Source organism: Centruroides vittatus, unplaced genomic scaffold, assembly GCF_030686945.1.
Source record: "Centruroides vittatus isolate TY-2023 unplaced genomic scaffold, ASM3068694v2 contig_815, whole genome shotgun sequence".
Taxonomy (NCBI): domain Eukaryota; kingdom Metazoa; phylum Arthropoda; class Arachnida; order Scorpiones; family Buthidae; genus Centruroides; species Centruroides vittatus.
In genome coordinates, this window is record NW_027122531.1 from 246,113 (window position 1) to 268,559 (window position 22,447).

At 29.3% G+C, this 22,447-nt stretch overlaps 1 protein-coding gene across 3 annotated transcripts in view; it reads left to right on the forward strand.

The window, feature by feature from the left end:
* The first annotated feature begins 270 nt into the window (after positions 1-270).
* LOC136982160 (ATP-dependent RNA helicase DDX3Y-like) overlaps positions 271-22,447 on the forward strand; it is a 114,006-nt gene continuing 91,829 nt past the window's right edge. For all 3 annotated transcript variants that reach the window (XM_067278586.1, XM_067278587.1, XM_067278588.1), the window contains exons 1-2: positions 271-606; positions 21,584-21,632. In XM_067278586.1, coding sequence (XP_067134687.1) covers positions 505-606; positions 21,584-21,632 — 151 coding nt within the window. In that variant the 5' untranslated portion in view covers positions 271-504. The remainder of the gene's footprint in view (positions 607-21,583; positions 21,633-22,447) is intronic.

Sequence of the window (22,447 nt, forward strand, 5' to 3'; positions counted from 1 at the left end):
GTGAAAAATATTGTTTATAAGAGAAACACTGTATCGTTTTATTGTATTATTTCACAGAACGATAAATTAAATTGTTTTTTGTAATTAATGCGTAAATACGCCAAGTACAAATTACGTGTCAAGTAATTAAAAAAATAAATATAATGTCGAAGACTTTAATATTTTTAATACATATAGATATATAATTTAATTTATTGAATAGAAATATGAAAATAACGATTTAACGTAAATTGGGCTATTTTTTGTTATTGGAAGGCAATGCATTTGTCGTCTGCAATACCCTTGACGACGTCGAACTGCAGTCGGAAGTGACGGGAAGACTCGTCAATAGACAAAAGATATTGAAACAGACTGGAAATGGGACGTAATGAATAAAAGTAAATATTAAATTGAAATTATAGTAACATAAGTAATAAATTTCGAACGTAATATTACACTAGTATTCGATATAAACTGATTAAACCAGTCAATAAAAAGACATCGCAAATTGCCTGCAAATTAAAGATGGCGCATATGAGTTCGACTTGGGACAAAACATTACCGATTCACATGTGGAGTCGACCAGTTCCTCTCGACATGGCTACTTGCTGGGTGCTTTACAATAATGTAAGTACATTGTAAGCTAAATTGTAATTTTATTTTGTGTAATATTTGTATTATTGAAACCGGTTTCTTCCGGTCACGTGATCAAATAATGACGTTTATGCAATTTCGGTTTGATTTTCTGCAATGTTTTAGTTAAGAAAAGAAATTTATTTATTTAAACACTGTAAAATGACACTTCTCATTGTTTTTCCTTTTCTTTAAAACAGTATGAAATGTCCTAATTGATCCAATTTTATGAAGTAGGAATATGATTATTAGTTATTGCTTTTAATTATTGTAATTCATTTCCATTTAATATTATGAAACTTTAAAGGTAGATGGATTAATTTGAAAATTCATATAAAATCGAGTTTGAATAATAATGGAAGTAAAGTTGTATAATTTATTAGCAAAGTTGCGGCCGAAGTTCTCGTCTCTAAAACGTGAACGTCGAGCACAACTATCTTGTAAGTGGTGCTCGACGTTCACGTTTTAGAGATGAAAACTTCGGCTGCAACCTTGCTGTTTACTTAACTCTGTACATTTAAAATATCGTGAACTTGCTGTAATGTTATATTTACTATTTTTATGAGCTAAATAAATAGTCCTATAATTAATAATAATTTTTTTTGTAGTGTTTTCATCTGAATATTAATGATGATAAAACTTGAATTATGTTAATACTTTGTATCAAAAATATTTTTATTTGCAAAATCCCTAAATATATCAGAAATTTATAATTGAAACATATTTTTATCTGTTATTGTTTATAATAATATTTCAAATGTATATATTTTTTTCATAATTTTAATATTATATCAAAGTTAGTCTCTTAAAATTGAATTCTATCATAATACATCAAGACTTAAAACTTTCATGCAGCATTAAATATTTTTTCTGCTTTTGTAAATTCTAGTTTTCAGTTTCATTTTTTTCACCATAATAACTATATTTGCTTTTAGATTATTAACAATAATCTGTTTCTATTAACAAATCATCATGTCATTTTAATGTTCTGTCTTTTCAATTTTTCAGCATTAATAGATGGTTTAAACAGTATAATCTCTTGATTGTCTCATCTTGTGTATGTGAAACTGAAGATATGTTACTGAAAAGTTGTATTCAGTTTTCTTTTATTGATTCCACTAAAATTTTCAAATGATGATTAAGTCTTTATTTTGTAACAGTGTTTTGTACATAGATTTTTTAAAAAATATTTCAGTACTTATTGATAAATAATGCTTCTTTGAATGCTTGTATACATTGATAAAGATAACTCCTGTTTACCTTTTGCTTTTAGATATTGTATTTTCAGTGATCTTCAATTCATAAGATCACTCTAAAAGAAATTTCATCTGAAATATATCAAATGGGAATTTCATAAAACCATGTGAAGCTTCTCTGCATGGCCTGATTGCACAAAGCCATTCGGAGAAACCACACATGATGTCATCATTCATTTTTTTGACAATGTCCAGTCACTTGAATATTTTAACTGAACAAAAAAATGCTTTGTTCTGGTCTTGGGATGCAACCTTTACTTTAAAGGATCCAAGATAAGATTTGCCCTTTGTGAAGGAGTTTTGGGTTACAATGTTCCTTCTAAGCTGAAGAATAAGATGCACAAGTCATGTCTTTTGAGCAGTAGTTGGGCTATCTCAAGCAACACAATTGCTGCTCAAACTTAGATACAGAGGCAGTGCAACTTAGAGGAAACACTGATGATGAGAAAACTGGTGAATTTATTATGACTTAATATTAAAAATTGTTAATATCTGCTATCACAAGCATATTATTATTATATAGCATTATTAATATTATTAAAAAATGGTATAAGTAAATGTATTCCTGCAGCCCTTTCTCATATGTTTCCCTTTTCATGATTACTATGGTTCTATGGTATAAGTAAACATTTAAATTTATGCTTAATTAAGGTGAACTGATCTAAATCATCTTGTACAATCAATTTGACTGTGGAATGCACTTTATAAATAATACAAATGTATATCTCCAGACATCTACTATCAGCCTATCACAAAAAAAAATAATGCAAACTTGCATATCAACTGCATTCAATATATGACTCATTTTATCAATAGTATTAATTCCTAAATGTCTTGGCAGAGAAAGGAAGTTTAAAATTTTTATATTTAAGGATGATGATGATGATGATGATGATGATGATGATGATTAAATTTAGAACAGTAATATGCTGCAAACTCTAATTTGCATAAAGAAATTAAGCAAGTTAAGCTATTCCAATAAATAAAAATTCATATCTATGATATGATGATCTAAAACATTTGTAATGTTTTGCATAATGTAAATCCAGAAATCATATTAAAGAGAGTTTTTACAACCACAAAGTATCAGACTTTGATTATTGATTCTATTGGTCAGAAAAGTAAACTAAACTATATTTTTTAATATTCAAGTTTTCATGCTAATAACAAAAATGAATCATTGTGAATTTGTCATCAAAATTAGTAATTTTTTCATCAGTTTAATAATTATATTAATTTAGAGTGTTCAGAATGAATGCACAAAACAAAAGATTCAGTCATAACTCTTGCAGATTGAATTTGGAACAATAATAATTATACTTCTGAGCAATCTGAGTCAATATCTGGATTTTATATTAAAAAGTTAGAACTGACTTACAAAAATATAAATATTCTATTGCTGTAGCAAAATATTCTGCTTTTTTTATAGCAGTTAGAACAATACAAGGTTGGACAAGTTTTTAATATCATTTAGTAAAATATATTTTGTTTACTTGCATAATGAGTATATTAATATAAAATTTAAAGTTGTAATATAAAATCTTAAGCTGGTGATGAAATGGAATATGAACTACTACTAGATATGGAATATATAATTATTCCACAAAAAATTAAACAAAATTGTCAATAATGGATTGAGTTAGCTAAACTTTCATAATGTAATCAATTATCATCCAAATTCTATCAAGTTTAATAATTTGACTAGTAGTTCAATTGGATTTTTAGGTACTATATATAAATATAGTATACTATGTGAGTAAAATTTGGCTAAATGCCATTGAGGTATTGTGGACAGAGTTGTTTCCAGTTGGCATAGTAAAGCTTAACATGTTTGGTGATATAGCAGTTGATTTGTTAATGTAACTAGAAAATCATTTAATTTGGAGTGAAAACTCCAAATGGCATAATTAGTAATTATTCAAGTCTAGTTTGCAGAAGTAATGAATTGTTTTGAGTCAGTCTTAATCTAGATGATTTTAAATTATTTAATTGTTAAAGTTATCATTAGATAAAAATCCTACCTTTAAGTAGTAGAATATATTCAATTATTAATTTGTTTTATCTTAAAAGTAACTCCATGAAAGTCAATGTTATTATTGACCAATAATTTAACTGAATCTTTTAAGTACTTACAAATTAGTTCTATTAATCATTCCTTATAAATGTTGAAGTTTAATATTTGAAGAGTATTTATCATTATTATGAATAATGTTGCTTCTGTGAAAAAAATTTGCTTGCTTCCTCTTATTCTTTGAAGTTAAAGCATACATAATAAATTGTACATAATAGAGTTTTGATCATTAAAAAGTCCCATGCAAAATTTAAAAGAAAGGTCTTTCTTAAACTTTTTGGGTTATTCTGATATAATAATAATACTAATAATTACTTTGTTCATTCAAAAGAATGTTCAAAATTCAAGACAAAATAAAATAATCAACCATTCCAACTTCAGCAAAAATTCTTTAATCCTAAGAACGTTTTCAAACGCATTAAGCGTCCATCTTCAGTTACATCTTTAAATTAAATATGAAATTCGAACAAATATTAAATTCGAACAAATATTACATAAATTAACGGTACGATTACAATAAATAAATAAATACATAAAAAATAAAAATAAAATAAAATAAACAGGATTATCGTAATTTACAAAATTATGTCAATATTTCATCAACAAATAAAAATAAAACAAAAAATAAAAACGAAACAAAAAACCAACGTGCGGTTTAAACCAATCACGGATTATCGCAGTATTTCTTTACAAATGCCTTCATCCGTCATTAAAGATTTAAAACAATATCAGCTCTAGGATTTATCGTTCTTCTATGTTTAGCCCAAATCATCGCACAAAGATTTCCAAGCTGTGGAAAGCCCATCAGCGTCCCTATAATTAATGCATTGCGTACTTCTCTGCGCTCTGTGGATTTCCAATTTTTCGAAAAACTTTATTGCGTGTCTCGATCTAGTAGCCCTGATGATAGAGGCTTGGTCCCAAAAGACCGTGATGCCTTGCTGCTTAGCATAACTGGCCAGGACGGTACTATCAACTGATTTTTCCACCGATCGCTTGTGTTCATTAATCCTCTTACTGTTGCAAATCTGAACAGAAAACCTAGATGCTCTCATCAAGAAAGACCATAACCGAACGCGTGGGAGGAGTAGAAACCAACCAAGAGAGAAAGTGATCCTTGATTACATTCCTTTTCTTAAGCCGTTAGTTAAAAGGATTTCCAGGAGTAGGAATTTGCAGGTTATTTATCGACGTAATCTGACCATATACAAGCTTTTAAGGAATGATAAGATGAAGTATGAGCGTAACTCACTAACAGGAATTTATTCGATACCATTAAGGGATCATAGGTTCGATTCTAAATTAGTATATATAGGGGCAACTTTGAGAAATTTAAAAAAGAGGATTAATGAACACAAGCGATCGGTGGAAAAATCAGTTGATAGTACCGTCCTGGCCAGTTATGCTAAGCAGCAAGGCATCACGGTCTTTTGGGACCAAGCCTCTATCATCAGGGCTACTAGATCGAGACACGCAATAAAGTTTTTCGAAAAATTGGAGATCCACAGAGCGCAGAGAAGTACGCAATGCATTAATTATAGGGACGCTGATGGGCTTTCCACAGCTTGGAAATCTTTGTGCGATGATTTGGGCTAAACATAGAAGAACGATAAATCCTAGAGCTGATATTGTTTTAAATCTTTAATGACGGATGAAGGCATTTGTAAAGAAATACTGCGATAATCCGTGATTGGTTTAAACCGCACGTTGGTTTTTTGTTTCGTTTTTATTTTTTGTTTTATTTTTATTTTATTTTTATTTGTTGATGAAATATTGACATAATTTTGTAAATTACGATAATCCTGTTTATTTTATTTTATTTTTATTTTTTATGTATTTATTTATTTATTGTAATCGTACCGTTAATTTATGTAATATTTGTTCGAATTTCATATTTAATTTAAAGATGTAACTGAAGATGGACGCTTAATGCATTTGAAAACGTTCTTAGGATTAAAGAATTTTTGCTGAAGTTGGAATGGTTGATTATTTTATTTTATATTGTCTCTTCAGTAAGGAAATATAGTTTTAAAATTCAAGACATTCAAAAGAATGCTCTAATAAATTTTGAATGCTCATCTTTATGTATGTATGTATGTATGTATATATAAAAGAATTTGTACTATCCTCTATTTCTCTATTTCTATGCATGTTTCTGTAGTTATGATGAAACCATTACTGATGATATAATGAGATTCTTGGAATATGAAGCAAACTTGAATTATTTTTCACTTATTTTATGTTTAACAATATAATTTTTATAAAACTATATCATTCTGGCAAGATTAAAGGTTTCTTTTTAAATTTCTACTATTAGTTCACACTCTCTCTCTATATATATATATATACAGTAGAGCATCGATTATCCGACTTAATTGGGGACTGGGGTTGGTCGGATAACTGAAAAGTCGGATAACCGAAAAGTATGAAAAAATACATTATTAGTATAGTGTATTAGGCCTGGTTTAAATACTAGCTTCCCTTTCATGGTCGAGCCAGTGCTGCCAGCTAAAACATGCAAAAATTTAACAAAAATAATAATAAAGTAGCCAAGACATAACCAAATATTGTAGCGCCACATCACTAGTGGACATTTGAATTTGCCGACTAGAACGTGGTCGGTTAACCGATAAGTGAGTTAATCGGGGGTTGGATAATCGATGCTCTACTGTATATTTATTTATATATCTTGTTCAAATTTTTAATCGTTAATAAAATACTTTTTATTCATCCACTCAAGTTCAAATACATTTTTTTAAACTTTTAATGGATGACACTTGATATTAATACAGTTTTTTCAAATATTAATTCATTAATTAATTAAATTTAAACTGTGACACCCGTCAGTGATATGCCGATTCGGACCGATAGAGGGCGCGAGGAGAAAAAAAGCAAACTTTGTAATTATTTAATAAAAAGTAACTAAAATAAAATTTTTCTTTGTTGTCCTAAGTAGGAATTTAGTTTAAAAAATTTATTTTTATATTACTTGTTCAATTGAAATTGTTGAGATAATTGCATTTCAAATTTTTCTATAGGTTGACATAATTATCTATCTATTACTTTACAAATATGTTAATGATGCACTCTTCATGAAGAGAATTTTCTAGATAAATTTCTAACATTTTCATGTTGAAGTTTGATTTTTGATATCAAAATGAGAAGTATTATATTAACTTTTCAAATTTACAAATTGTTTTCAAATTTTTATTGCTACATTTATCTCTTTCTCATGAATTTAGTTCATTATTTTAATAATGACAGTTTTGCATTCAGTCAAATGTAATAAAAATGCAGCTTTAATTTTTTTATTACATCATATTTTTACTATCAAATTCTACAGAAAAGTAAAATATTATTTATCAGAGTTATCTGAATTAGTAAGTTATTCAATCCAAACTTTATTTTTTTTTCCCCTACTTGGCATAGTAAACCTAGTATTTTATTTTAAGTAAGGTTTATATAATACACTGTGCAGGATTTGTCTGATCAGTTTTCATTAAAACTTAAAATTGAACTTTTTTGTTAAATTTATAAGTTAGTAGTAGTAACAGATTCTAATACTGGCTCTCTACTTAATGCAATTTTGAGGCAACTCAATCAACTTTGTCACTGTTCATGTGCTGTAAAAGTGCTTTTCAATTAGAATTGTCTTTAAGTACTTTGGCATTATAGTATTGACACAATATATATTTTTGTGTGGCAGTTCTGTTTAGCCAGTTGGCATACAGCATCCAATAATTTCAAGTATACATGACATATTTTTACCCATCATTCTTAGCACTATATACAGTGTGTTATGAAAATTTCGAAAAGGTGCAAAAAACAGCAAATATTAGATGGTCCAATACTACTGTTGAGAAACTGTTGGAGGATATCAAATGCCATTCTATTTTTTATGACAAAAATAAAGGCTCAAATTATAAAAACAAAGTATTCAAGCAAATGGTTTAAATAGTGGTAGGCCAGTTAGGACATTAGTATAATATGTTAAAAAATTTAAATACAAAATTAAATTGAAAAATATAGAACTTCATTTTGAGTTGAAGTTTATGCTGGCATTTTAAAAAAAATCCTGTAAAACACTGCAAATCTTTTTCCAAAATATGTAAACATTGCTTTGCTGTATGAATTATTAGATGATGGCTTTGCGATTACATCAAAGGGAAAGCTAGCAGAAGTTATGTAGTTTCTGTGAGTTATAAATAAATAAATAGGAATAATTTGAATTTGCTGATGCTTATGTTATCTTCACATTTATTTTATTAATTAATTATTTCTTACAAATGGGAAAACATCAAACATAATCAGTAAATAATAGATTCGATATAAAATAAAATACATAATAATAATCAACAGTTTAAAGTTGTTTGAATTAATACTAGTTATTAAATTTTTCAAAATATTTTTTAAAATATTTAATATTATGATGTGAACTGTAGGGGCAATTTGATATTAACATGGTGGTCAAACATAGTATGTTGTTGTTTAACATTACAAATATATACAAACCTGATGATAATGAATAGCTCCTAGGTTAAGGTTACCAGACGTCCCAGATTTGGGTTGTTAGTCCCGCATTGAACACCATCCTGGAAAGTGTCCTGCATTTGGTCATGTCACATTTTCAACATGTTCGAAAGTGTCAAGAGTGCAAAGTTGTCGTTTTCTTTTACTACTAGTAGCTCGAGACACCCCTTAGTGGATGTTCTAGCAGCAACGGTGTCATTCCGCGTGTCATGTATAAATAATAAATTCATATCAATAATTTAATAATAAATTCCTATTGCAATAACAATATACTGAATTTATTTCTAATTTAAATAATATGTAGGGGTGCCCCTCGTTCCTCGTTCTAGGCATACCACGACAGATATACAAACAGTACCATCAAGTTGTGGAAAAAAACTAATTTTTTTTTCTATAAAGAGTTATTTTTAAGTTTATTTATGTATTTACATATTTTTCTACTAAATTATTTATTAATGAATTAGTTTTTATTATTATATATGTTACAGTAAAAATCCGTTTTTAGTGAAAAAGCGTTTTAACTAGTTGAAACTAGTTTTTACTGGATGTCATTGTTATAACTATAATTTACTGCTAGTCAAAAATGAATTTGAGTTAAAACTAGTTTTAACTAGACAAAATGGGTTTTAACAAAATGGCTTAGTAAAAACTGTTTCGACCAAGGTCATTCAGCTAACACGTTCCTATAGTGTATGATGAATTTCATATCGCTTTAACCTTTTTCCCCCCGACATCTTGTTTACGTTTATTTTGCGATCCCTCCTAGGGCAATATAGGTCAGTCAGGCGATATTATTTTAAAAGTTCACCAAAAATCAAATTATCATTATATCTGTATGAAAAAAACCATTTACCATATTAATATCTTTAGTTTTAAATACGATATTTTTCAATGCATTTTATTAGAAAAATTTATAAGAAAAAAAATAATATATATCAGAACTGACACACAAACTTGATGATTTGTAACATTTTGTGTAAATTAACATTGTCTAGTTACATAGTTGTTTGCTGGCATTGAGCCAGAAAGATGTAGAATATTGTTTTGTACAATTCGATATAACACTTATGCATGTATGTTTATTCGTTGTGAAATTATTGCACATTATGTCAAACATTTGTTTGAAATCAAAATTTTATACTGCTATCAACTAATATAATGAATTATTATACTTTATTCACTTCATATCGAACGAGATTATATCTGTTGTTAATAAATTTTACAAAAATCGATATTTACCAAAGTAACAATGAATCGGTACCCTCGAAGTTTTGCTTAAAAAGCCAGGGTACCGATCGATCGGTGCCTTCAGGGACAAAGGGTTAATTAATGTTAATAACACAGATGTGTGACCAATATTTTCAATAAATATCGTATTAAATAATACAAATGTTTTAATCCCAATCATCACTTTATTTATTTCCGCCAAACATATTTATGTAGCTAAAATTAGTTTTAACTAATGTTAAAAGTTAAAAAGTTAATGTTTGATTTTAGTTTTATCTAAAATCAAAACATGTACAGCAGTAAATTCTAGTTTTAACTAGACAAAACGGGTTATAAGAATGACAACCAGTAAAAACTAGTTTCAACTAGTTAAAACGCGTTTTCACTAAAAACGGGTTTTTACTGTAACATATATATGTATGTTGGAGGTCCACTCCATTTTTAGCTCCTACAACACAGAAGCGTCTCGCATTTCAACCTAACATATCTGGTCACTTTATCCTAGGTATATCTTAAAGTAATATATTAGTATGGTCAGGGGCAAAACAAAATAGTATTTTATTGAAGGAGAAGCTGTACTTGATGCAAACCATTTAATTTCGTGTGGACTCTGACACCAAACATCATAGATACATCAGAGTTGAAGATTTGTTTGTAGGCTTGTGAAGACAAAAAATTTCATATACATGGTTTTTTAGTATAGTAATTCATTTCATAAAAATAGAAAAATTTACCAGTAAATAAAAGAGAACATATATGTTTGATTTTAACAGCTAATGTATTAGGATTTATTTGCAAATTATGTCTTTATAAGAAATTAAAAGAAATTTTAAGTATTTAATGAATTTACATAGTAAAAATAATATAAGGCCAAACAATCTCTCAATAGATTGTTTGGTCTTAATCAAAAATTGGGTTATTGGATGTTGATACTTATACATAACAAAATTTATTATGTATATTATTTTAAGTGTGTTTGCTAAATATGGAGAGTTAGTCCAGTTTTATTTGAGCACATTGTTTTTTTGTTGTAAAGAGAATTCCTATACATGATATGCATGGGAAATCAACAAAGTAGGTAACCATAGCAACCAATGTTTTATAACATCTACTAGCTGAAATAAATCTACAACATGCCCAGAAACTTAATTTTGAAGTAGATAAGGAATTTTAAACCTTTCCAAAGATGGCTTCGCTTCTTGATTCAGGATATCATAAAGAAGTTTCTGAAAAAAAGGGATAAGAATTTTGAAATCAGCTGTAGCTAATATTATAGTATTCCCACTAGTCCAAACTAATTGGGACAGAGCCCTGTTTGGATTAGCTGAAAAGCTGAAATATTGCAGAAGCAAACAGTAAAACAGGTCCGGTTTATATAGATCCATCACATCAATGACTTGTTTCTGTTTTTATGTGTAAGTATAGTATAGATCTGCTGTTTTAATAGGTCATGTCAAACACTGATTTATTAATTTTGTACAGTATTAATACAGTACTACAATTAAATGCAATTTTTTTTCTTTTGTGGAATTCGAAATCTTTTAGTACCATTAATACCTTTTAAATTCAACTGGAAAATACAAAAAAAAAATGTATATTTTGCAAGCTAAAAAATTTCCTCTTCACTGACTGAAACATGTTCAGATTAGCGGTGTTCGAAATTGCAAGACTCTACTGTATTAAAGAAATTGGAAATAAGCAAAAACACAAACTATTTGGTGTTTGATTTCATTAGATAGATTTCATTACAATGAAATTATTCTTTCATTATGGACAGTTTTTATTATGTGAACTGAAATGTTCATTATAATGGTATTTAGGATAAACACCGGAGCGAAATTAAAATAAACAACTAAAGTGCCTTTGACCGGTGTGCTGCTTCTCTCAGTAAATCAGAGTACTTCGCAGCGTTTTCGAACCTTGTCGAGTTCTTCCTCAGGTGTAACGGAATTCTGTGTTCTAAAAATTTAAATATCCCGTTGAAGTTGACCGTTGTTTTAGAAAAAAAAATTGCATTCTGGAATGCTGTCGAGTGTATCCGATGTCGTCATATTAGACTTGCACGTTGAGAGCATAGTGCTACTTCAGGGGTTTGTTAAGGAAGGCTGATGATAACTTGATTTCATTTTTGAAATTGATACAGTGCATATTGCTGCGGGTGTTGAGTAATATGTATACAGCTTGGAGCCATTTGAGGTAATCTTATCGAAACATGGAGTGAATAATTCCGGCACATCCGACTCAGAGATAGAGCCTCTATTCACCCATGCTGGAATTATTCACTCCATGTTTCGATAAGATTACCTCAAATGGCTCCAAGCTGTATACATATTACTCAACACCCGCAGCAATACGCACTGTATCAATTTCAAAAATGAAATCAAGTTATCATCAGCCTTCCTTAACAAACCCCTGAAGTAGCACTATGCTCTTAACGTGCAAGTCTAATATGACGACATCGGATACACTCGACAGCATTCCAGAATGCAGTTTTTTTTTCTAAAACAACGGTCAACTTCAACAGGATATTTAAATTTTTAGAACACAGAATTCCGTTACACCTGAGGAAGAACTCGACAAGGTTCGAAAACGTTTGCGAAGTACTCTGATTTACTGAGAGAAGCAGCACACCGGTCAAAGGCACTTTAGTTGTTTATTTTATAATGGTATTTGTTAAACTGAAACATTTTTCCCTTTAGTTGAATAGGAAATTGGTGGGAATTTAAGATGTATTTGTTACATTGAAAATTTTATTAAACTGGAATTTGTCATACCGATATTTCACTGTATTTTGTTAAATAGAATTTCATAACAGTTGGGAAAGTTACACAACTCATTGCTGGGTTTTTTTATTTACAGGATTGCAATGGAACATAGTAAATTTATTAACTGTAAGACACACACACCTTTATGCTGAGAACTATAAATTTAAATGTAATCATAAACAACAAACATAATGGATACGATGCGGGAACTGGAGAGAATCAGGCAAGTGGCCAAGATGCTGGGATATGGTCCAAGAACGGTTGAACGTTTGATTGCAGCGTACAAGAATCCTAAGAAAAACAAGAAAAAATGAGATCTTACAAACGGCATCACGAAATTCACGTATAATAAGCGTCTATCCTCTGTTATGGAGTGTATTGCGAGCCGCAGGAACAGCAATATTGTGTACAAAAGAGCTCCCTCGATATATAAATTACTAAGAAACGACAAGGAAGAAATTAAACGGAGTGAGCAGCCGGGGGTGTACTCGATACCGTACAGCAACGACCAACTAGGGATAGAGAAAGAATACATCGGGGTTACGACGAGAAGCCTAACTAAAAGACTTAAGAGAACACAGATATGATGTGACGAAAAGTAAATGCACAACAACGTTAGCAAAAATGGCGCAGACGGAGGGATCCGTTGTTAAATGGGAAGAAGCCAAAATCATAACACCTGTCCATTCGCCGACACTTGCAGCGACAACTGAAAAATGTGAAATTTATAAGTCCAGCTTAACCAAAAAATGCTTAAATTACAAAGATGTGACCATTTTACCATCAGCTTGGAAGTTTCTAATTAAAAAAGTCACAAGAACACATTAACTAGGCGCAAATGATTGCCTATAGATATATAGATATTGCTATGTTTACATGTACCATTGGCATGTTTTATTTTATTTTGTTTTATTTATTTTTCTAAGTTATTTATATTACATTTGGTTTACGTAGTTGAGCGCTGTGAGTTCTATTGTAATCTATTTCAATTTTGAACGGGTTGTTCGAAATAGTATTCGAATATAGTTAACCTGATGATAGCCAGTGGAGTGGCCGAAAACGTTTGTTGTTTATGATTAAATTTAAATTTATAGTTCTCAGCATAAAGGTGTGTGTGTCTTACAGTTAAATAGAGTCTGAGTGAGAGTAGGAAAAGTAAATTTATTATTCAAAACAAAGACAAACTCCAAATTTCTGTTATCATAAAAGTGAACATATCTGCAACAAGTTCATGATCATTAGACAATAATAGGCAGAAGTATGTTGATTAATAATAATAAAAATTTTAATTAATAAATTAAAGCATTAATAAAGCTCATCCAATATTAAGATTGTGAATATCATATATAAAAAGTTTTGAAATTATTGTTGGATTACCATGTTCCACTGCTTATCCTGAAGGACAGAATAAGCTGTATTTATACAGACTCTTCTTACATTATTCTATATTACATACAATTAAAGAAGGCATTATTTAATGTATTACAAATAATGCCTTCTTTGATTGGCTGAATGTAATGTAATATAAGATGAGTTTGTCTGAAAACTGCCTAAGGTATTTGTCTGCCAAGAGTACATTTCCAAGAAGACTAATGAATACTTTGATGATTCAGGAGGTAAATGAGCAGATCTCAAGGTAAAATTGACAAAATGACAATAGAACCATACATGACAAGAAATTTTTGAGGGACTTTAGAAAAATTTTTTCTTTACCTGACAAATGTGTTCAATGTTACCAAATTATTTTTCTTTTGAAACATGATTAATTGTATTTTTATTTTATTAGGACTTGTTCTTTCAATATTTTTGCATATTGAATATAACTACAATGCTACTTTTTTACAAAGTAAACAAGATAACCACAACAGTTTGAGTATACACACATGATCATTTTCTGTTTTTTCTCAGTGTCTTCATTTATGAGTGGTTTTGCATCACATGTCAATTACATGTGTAGAGGTGTAAGTTTATGTGGAATTTGTTTTGAATTTTTTTTGTGCACTTTTTTCTTTATTTAACTTTTCCTTATATCAATCCAGATGAATAAGCAGATAATTAAACTTGTCTGGCCTGAAGCAAAGACTTTAATCTGAAAATGAGGCTACATTTTGTGAAGATTATGATTATAAAATGATGTTGAGCCTATAGATGTTGAATCTTCTCTTAGATCTATTCATCAGCATAAATGTCAGCATAATGTAGAAAGTATAATTCTGAATACAGTGGTACCTCATACTTCAAACAATGCTAAATTCAATAAAAATTCACTTTGGAGTTTGACTGATGCTTCAAAGTTCAAACTGCACACAGTGAAAAAAATGCACTTAAAGTGTAAACACAATCTATTGTGCACCTTGTTCTTTTGCCTCTTCTTGTTCAAGTTCTCTTGTTCTTGTCTCTTGCACATGTGTTTTCAGGACTTCTTTCACTTTATTTGTAGTGTGTTTAGTTATATGTATTGTGTATTATACATCAATTTGACAATTTTTTTGTTGACATGTTTTGAGCAACCCATATGTTTTATATCCTTCAGTTCAAAATTTTCTGAATAAAAAATTTACTTTTTAAATTACGAAGGTCATCCTAAAAGTAAAGAATGTTTGTTTCTCTAGATATTTTCATTTAAGATAATGAAACAAAACTTAACCTGAACCTGTTATCGGTGTTGGTGAAATGACAGAAAAAATATCGTAAACATTTTTGAACCTTAATAGTTCTTTTTCAGACGATATGAAAAAATAGAAGCGATGGAACGCAGAACAAAAACTAGAACATGGATATTTAAATAGAAATGAACCCATGTCTCGTGGAAAACAAAACTTATTTTACAATACATATGATACCTTAGCTATTTTTCTACGTAGTTGCCATACAAATTTAAACATTTGTCATAGCGTATCTGCAGCTTTTCTATGCCTTCTGCACACTCAGTTATGGCTGGCTTGGGGTCCAGATGGCACAATTGGTAGTGCACCACACGGCAAGCGGAGGCTGCGAGTTCAAGCCCAGCTCCGGGTCAGTTATTTTCTTCCAGAAGGTTCTAAATTATTCATTAAATTATTAAATTATAATTATTAATTTAGATAAGAGATGGTGCCTAACGCTTACCTCTAGTACCAAATTTATTTGTATTAGTTATTTGATTGTAGCCATATTATAGCTCGAATATTTAGGCGATTATTGGATTATTATACTTTCGTTTCTTCATAGTGTCTTGTATATTAGTAACTGGATACTTATTTAACAAATAAAAATTTTTATAAATTTAATAATGAAACTTTATTTACACTAATGTTTTTGGTTTTATTAGACTGAAAACATTAATGTCATTAAATTTTCATTGTTAAATTTACAGTATAACATTTTGTTATCTAGAACAGAGCTCTGCAACCAGTGTGCTGAGGCATAATACTTCCAAGAGGAGGAAACAGTGTTTATGATGATGCATGTGAATATGATAAATGCTTGTTGAAAATGGACAATGATTTTCCTATTACATGTTTATTTCCACTGACATTTGTGACAGAAGGAATTTTAACAAGTTTCAAACTTTTACATCTTCGCAGTCATATTTCACATAATATGTGCAATGTAAATTTGGCAAGTTGCATGTCATGGTCATAATCTCAATTTTTGTGAAGTGACAAGTAGAAGATATCTTTGTTGCATGCATTTAATAAAATTATAAAGTCATATTCTTAGGCCATAATATAGTTAATTAATGTATAAAATAATTTGGACTGGAGAAATATGGTTAACTTGCCATATACTGTTAAATTTAATCATTAGAAATAGAGTTTTAAGTTAGAATATTCTGAAAGTAAAGATTTGTCCAGAGTGGTATTAGAACCTGCAACTTCTGCTTACCATGCCGTAGCATTTCCAATTATGCTACCTGGATCTCTGGTCTTTGCATCCAGAACAATTAATTTAGAAAATATAAGCATACTGGTCATTCATTTTTCTTAGTGAGAAATATTCAAACCTTTGGGATTCTACATTGTGCTGTTATTGTTCTTTATATTAAGATTTTTGCTGCTGGTACCATAATATATTCTTTAATGCAGAGGTACAGAATATTTTTCAAAACTGAAAATTTTTTCAGAACATCTACAAAATTTCACTAAAAATTATTGCACACTAGCACACAAAATGTAACAATTTATGAATCAGTTAATTATTACTATGTAATTTGGAAAATTTTAATTAAATTGAACAAATAATTAAATAGGCCTACTGTATAATTTACTGTGCAACATTAAACTGTTAAATTAATATGAAAATTTTTAAATTAAAAGAACACTTTAATATAAGCACATGCATCCTACAGGATAGCAAATACAATTATAAATTTGATGTAATTCTTTTGATTGATAGCAATAAAAGTGCAGTTGTCATCAATGTCATGAATGACCTATTTTTTTAGAATTTTGATGTCCCAATTTTTTATGATTACAGTTGTACAATTTTTTTCTGAAAAATTGTTTAAGAAGCACACCAATTTTTTGCCAAAAGTTACTGACTTTATTCTTATTGGAAAAAACACAACCATATTGTTATGATTTAAAATATATTTAAAATTTCAATGTTAATGTGTTTTATTTTTAAAATAAATCTAAGAAAAGAATATGAAAAATGAAGGAAAATAATGTTTATATAATGATGATAAAACAGCTATTTAGCTTATATTGTATAGCTTTAGGCATAGTTTTAGTTTAATTTCAAATTTATTCTTTCACCTTGTATAATTTTTAAGTATACAGTCAAACCTGTTTTTATGCGGTCTTTTTTTTGTGCGATTTTTTATTTGTGCGGTTTTTTTTGTGCGATTTTTTTATTTGTGTGGTATAGTTGGCGACTAGTCTCGTGTGATTTGTCATGTCTCATGTTGACTTATTATAGCTAAATAAACTTATTATAGCATAAATGAACTTATTATAGTAATATTATTGCATGAATATGCGAAAAATGAAATAATTTATTTTTTAAGTCAACAAAACACCACCTGGACAAAAATATGTAAAACAGACGATAGACGAGATGATGCAGTCAAGTGCTGACAACTGTTGTCAATAAATTCTATTTCGTACGGTTTTGAGTTATTTTCTATGTGAGACTTTTTTTTATGCGGTCCCTATTGACCGCATAAAAAATATTTTTTTAATTGTGTGCGAAAACTATTTTTTATAGCCACTCATGAAGTTTCGTGCAATTTTTTTTTTTTTTAATGCGTTTTTTTATGTGGTCCCTATCCACCACATAAAAACAGGTTTGACTGTACTAAAACCTTTTGTTATACCAACTGATGAGGGACTAATTTCTATTAGAAAATATTCTGAAATGAATTTTGGTTTTTCGGTTTCTATACTTTTGTAATCATCTTATTGTACATCCCATTTTTGTTTTATTAAATGTTTTTACTTTGATTCTTGAGTGTTTGTGCCCATTATCATTGGTGTGATAAGCCCTATTATTATCTACCTCACGGTTATAGATATTTTAATTAATTAATTAAATTATACTTAGGGCTAAAAGCATTTTCTGTAATAGCTATTTAGCTATTTAATCTAAATCTAGAGACATTTCAGAAAAAGTTTTTAAATGCAGTTTTCCTATGCAAGGAATAATTGAATATTTTATTTTAATTTAAGACAACATGAAATTTTACTCATTAAATAATGTTGAAAAGTGTTTTGAAATAATTTCTTTTTCTTGGTTCTTTTCAAAGCTCTGTTTTGGTTTTCATAAAAATCAAAATTGTGGTTCAGTAATTGAGACTGATTTGTCTTTATTGCAAGCATATAACAGTGTAAGTAGGTGGCAATGTAACAAGTGACTAAATTGATTAGAAACAAAGTAAACTATGTTTCAGTTATACTTTTAAAACAAAATCCTTATGTTTTGGGTAATTTCCCCAATTAATATCTATAATTAAATTAAAATATTTATAAATGTGAGGCAGATAATATTAAGGGCCACAAACACCAGTGATAATAGGCAGAAACACTCAGGAATTAAAGTAAAACATGTAATAAAAACAAAAAAGGGGGGTGTACAGTAAAAGTGACTACATAAGTATGAAAACAAAAAGACCCAAAATGCATTTCAGACTATTTTCTATTGGAAAATAGTCCTTCTTCAGTTGGTAATGTACTTAAAACTATACAAGATAAAGATAAACACACTGCTGTAACTGTATGAGCAGTAAGCATCATCAATGTAGACAGGTATAAAAAATCTTCATAGTGTTTCAGGGTGGCGTGACGTACAGGGTATTGATACGAACAGTTATAGGTTAGTGCAGTAATAGGTTAACAGTTATGAAATAATGTTATACAGACAAATTATATACGTACCAAAAACAGTAAGATGACAGAGTTGAAAGTGCCAATCATCTATCAATCACAAGGTCATCTATTAAATGATGAAATAGACTTAACACTGACATCTGGTATATTAAGAGGAGATGGAACAAAGATTTAAAGCCACCTTCACTCTGTCGTCTTACTGTTTTTGGTATATATATGTTACTGGCCAAACTAGTTTGTCCTACGCGTGTCAGGATATACTAGTTTAGCCTAGGACAATATAGTTTGGCCTAAATACTTTAGGCTTAACTAGTTTGACCTAGGCTGAACTGATTTATGTACTACAAATAGGTGCCAGTGTAAAAAAAAATGATTTTGTGTAATTCGAAATGCCACCACAGTACACCCTGTGATTAAAGTGTACCTAGGTAATCCCAATGGCGGTGCTTCAGTTCGGGGTTGGTTTGGTTAGGTTAACTACATTTTTAGTAGACGTTTCCTTTTTTCTTTTGTTCAAGAACTACTGTGAATCAATAACTAGTGATGTTAAACACTGGGCTGCCTGCCGGCAGCTCCTCTCTGAGAGGAGTCCGTCGGGAGCACAAACAGTCGGAAGCGCCGCCATTGGGTTACCTAGGTACACTTTAACCCACCCTGTAAAAATAAATAAAAGATTAAATATTTTATATGCTACATTAAGAAACACAAATAAGTTCATTTTTAATTTTAGTTTGATTTTAAAAGTTATTTTTATTATTTCGTTTGAATTTTTGAAAATATTTTCGAAAGTTAATTACCTTTAAAAGTGCATGGCTTAATAAAAAAATACAAACTGATAAGTACTGATTAGCTTATTTTTATTTTATAGTTTTGTACAAATGTAGTGTCACTTCTAATCAATACCATTTTTTATAATTAAGTAGACTATGTTTGAATAAATATTGTTTCATCTAATTGATTGCCTTTTAATTTTATTTTAACCATTAATATACTTGAATAATAATTTTAAATCAGTTCGGCCTAGGCCAAACTAGTTAAGCCTAAAGTATTTGCAAAACTAGATTGTCCTAGCCTAAACTAGTATATCCTGACACTTGTAGGACAAACTAGTTTGGCCTGAAATTGGTTTGGCTGGTAACATATAATTTGTCTGTATAACATTATTTCATAACTGTTAACCTATAAATGTGGTAACTTATAACTGTACGTATCAATACCCTGTACATCACACCACCCTGAAACACTGAAGATTTTTTTATACCTGTCTACATTGATGATGCTTACTGCTTGTACAATTACAGTGGTGTGTTTATCTTTATCTTGTGTAGTTTTAAGTATATTACCAACTGAAGAGGGACTATTTTCCAATAGAAAGACCCAAAATACATTTCAAACTATTTTCTGTTTTCATACTTACGCAGTCAATTTTACTGTACTGTACATCCCCTTTTTGTTTTTATTAAATGTTTTACTTTGATTCCTGAGTGTTTGTGCCTATTATCACTGGTTGATAAGCCCTTAATATAATCTGCCTCACATTTGTAGATATTTAATTTAATTTAATTATACCAAGGGCTAAAAGCAATTTTTGTAATAATTTTGTAATAAGCTTAGCTGAGATGCTATTCCATTTGGGCAGATATTGCAGTAGTGTTATTTTTATACTTCAGATTTCCCAGGACTGCTTTAATTTCCACTGAACCTCATTTGTATGATCTGACATATTCTGTACTGTACCTCTGCTGTAATGGTTTTTTTGAAAATAAAGAAATGTTTTAACACATTTTCTTTATTTAAAAAAAATATTTTCTAGAGGTTGTTAAATAATAAGAATTTAATGTAAACAGCCTAATTTAATTATGGCAATTGTTTGGTTTAGTATAAAAATTTAATTATATTGACAAAAGAAATAATATAAATTTTAAAAATAAAATGTGTGATTTTGGCCAAAGATGTTATATAGTAACTTGTTTTAAATGAGCACTAGAGAGACATCATTATTTCATGAGAACTAACTTTATTCTAGTGGGTAAGAAATATGTTCATTTTTCAATGTTTTCAGTAAGGGGTACATTAAAATAATTAAAATATAGTAAATAGTGTTCAGGTGGTCTTCTGAGGAGGAATACAGGTAGTTGTTGACTTAAGACTGTAATTGATTTCAAGGAACCAATTGTAAATCAATTTGGTTGTAAGTTGGCCTTTACATTTTATGCTATTCTAATATCATATATTTTTAACATGTATTTTGGTGAAATGATAGGAATGCAGAATTTGAATGACAGGAAAACATCTTAACTAGGTTTAACTGTTGTTTCATAAGGGTTAAAATTTCTGTTTATACCACCAACTGGATGCTAGTGTAATTTTTAAGTATGACAGGAAGTAGTTATCATCAAAGAACATTAAAAGAAAATATAGTCATGGAAATTATTAAAAACACTCAAAAATGATAAGGGCAAATGTTTTTGGAGGGCAGGCTTCAGGGCAAACAGAGAAGAGAGAGCAAGAGATATAAACTGTTTGCTCAAAAGACAAATGATTGGTATGTATGCCCAAGTGGGCATAGTTTGCAGTGCCAGATGTGGAAGTTGCAGAATTAAGTCATTGTCAGACATGCCAGTTGACAGTCAAATTGTAAAATCGATCAGTTGTAAGTGGCAGCATAGGTCATAAGTTGACAAATACCTGTATTCTGAACAGTAAACAAGGTACCATACGGTAACAAACATTAAATTCCAGGGAATGGAATATATCAATTAACAAAATTAAATATATGAAATTTCTCAAAGTATCAATTTTAAATATTTTCAGTTTGCTGGAATGGATTTGAATTCTTCTAACCAGCAGGGAAATAAACATGGTGAGTTAAATTACTTTGAAATTAAATAATAGCTAATATTTAATTAGTTATACTATATTTATGAGTAATATGTATGTATGAATTGTCTTCTACCAATGAAAACAACAACTTTTAAAACATTATTTATGTGAAGCCATTACTCTTTTTTGAACTGCAATTGTACAAAATAATTTAATGCAGAAATATACTGCATTAAATGGTTTTTGAATGGTTATGTGAAGCCTCCTTTTCAGTTCCAATTCTTTGAATATCAGTTTCATTCTAATGTTGATGCTGTTTTTGTTTGTTACATCTGATGATGATCAGCATGTAGTTGTTTCAGTTCAGGATATTAAATATCCAGTATATGATTTAGACAGATGATGTATATTGTATCAAACATTATCAAGAAATGCAGATGTAATTGTGCTGTGTAAAGAATTTGAAGAAGGAAGACTTAATATTTTACTTCTGTTGAAACTAAATTATGTTGATTGTTTAGGACTGACTTTGAATCAATCAGATGGTAGTTTTGAAGAAAGTAAAAATGTTACAATCAAAATTTCTCCAAATGTTAATATGAGCATAGATTTATCAAAGCATAGAAATGGATAAATCAAATCAAACCTAATTGCCAAATTTATTATAATGCAAATTATATTTTAGTATGTCCTGCTTAGTTGAAAGATACTATCATCTGCATCCTTTGTATATTTGTTATACTTATATATATTTATTTTATTAAATTTGATTCATACTTTAAATCATTTTTATCTTTAGAGTAAAGAAATACTTTTTGGTTAATGATTTTTTAACAATTGGGTGTATTCTGAAAA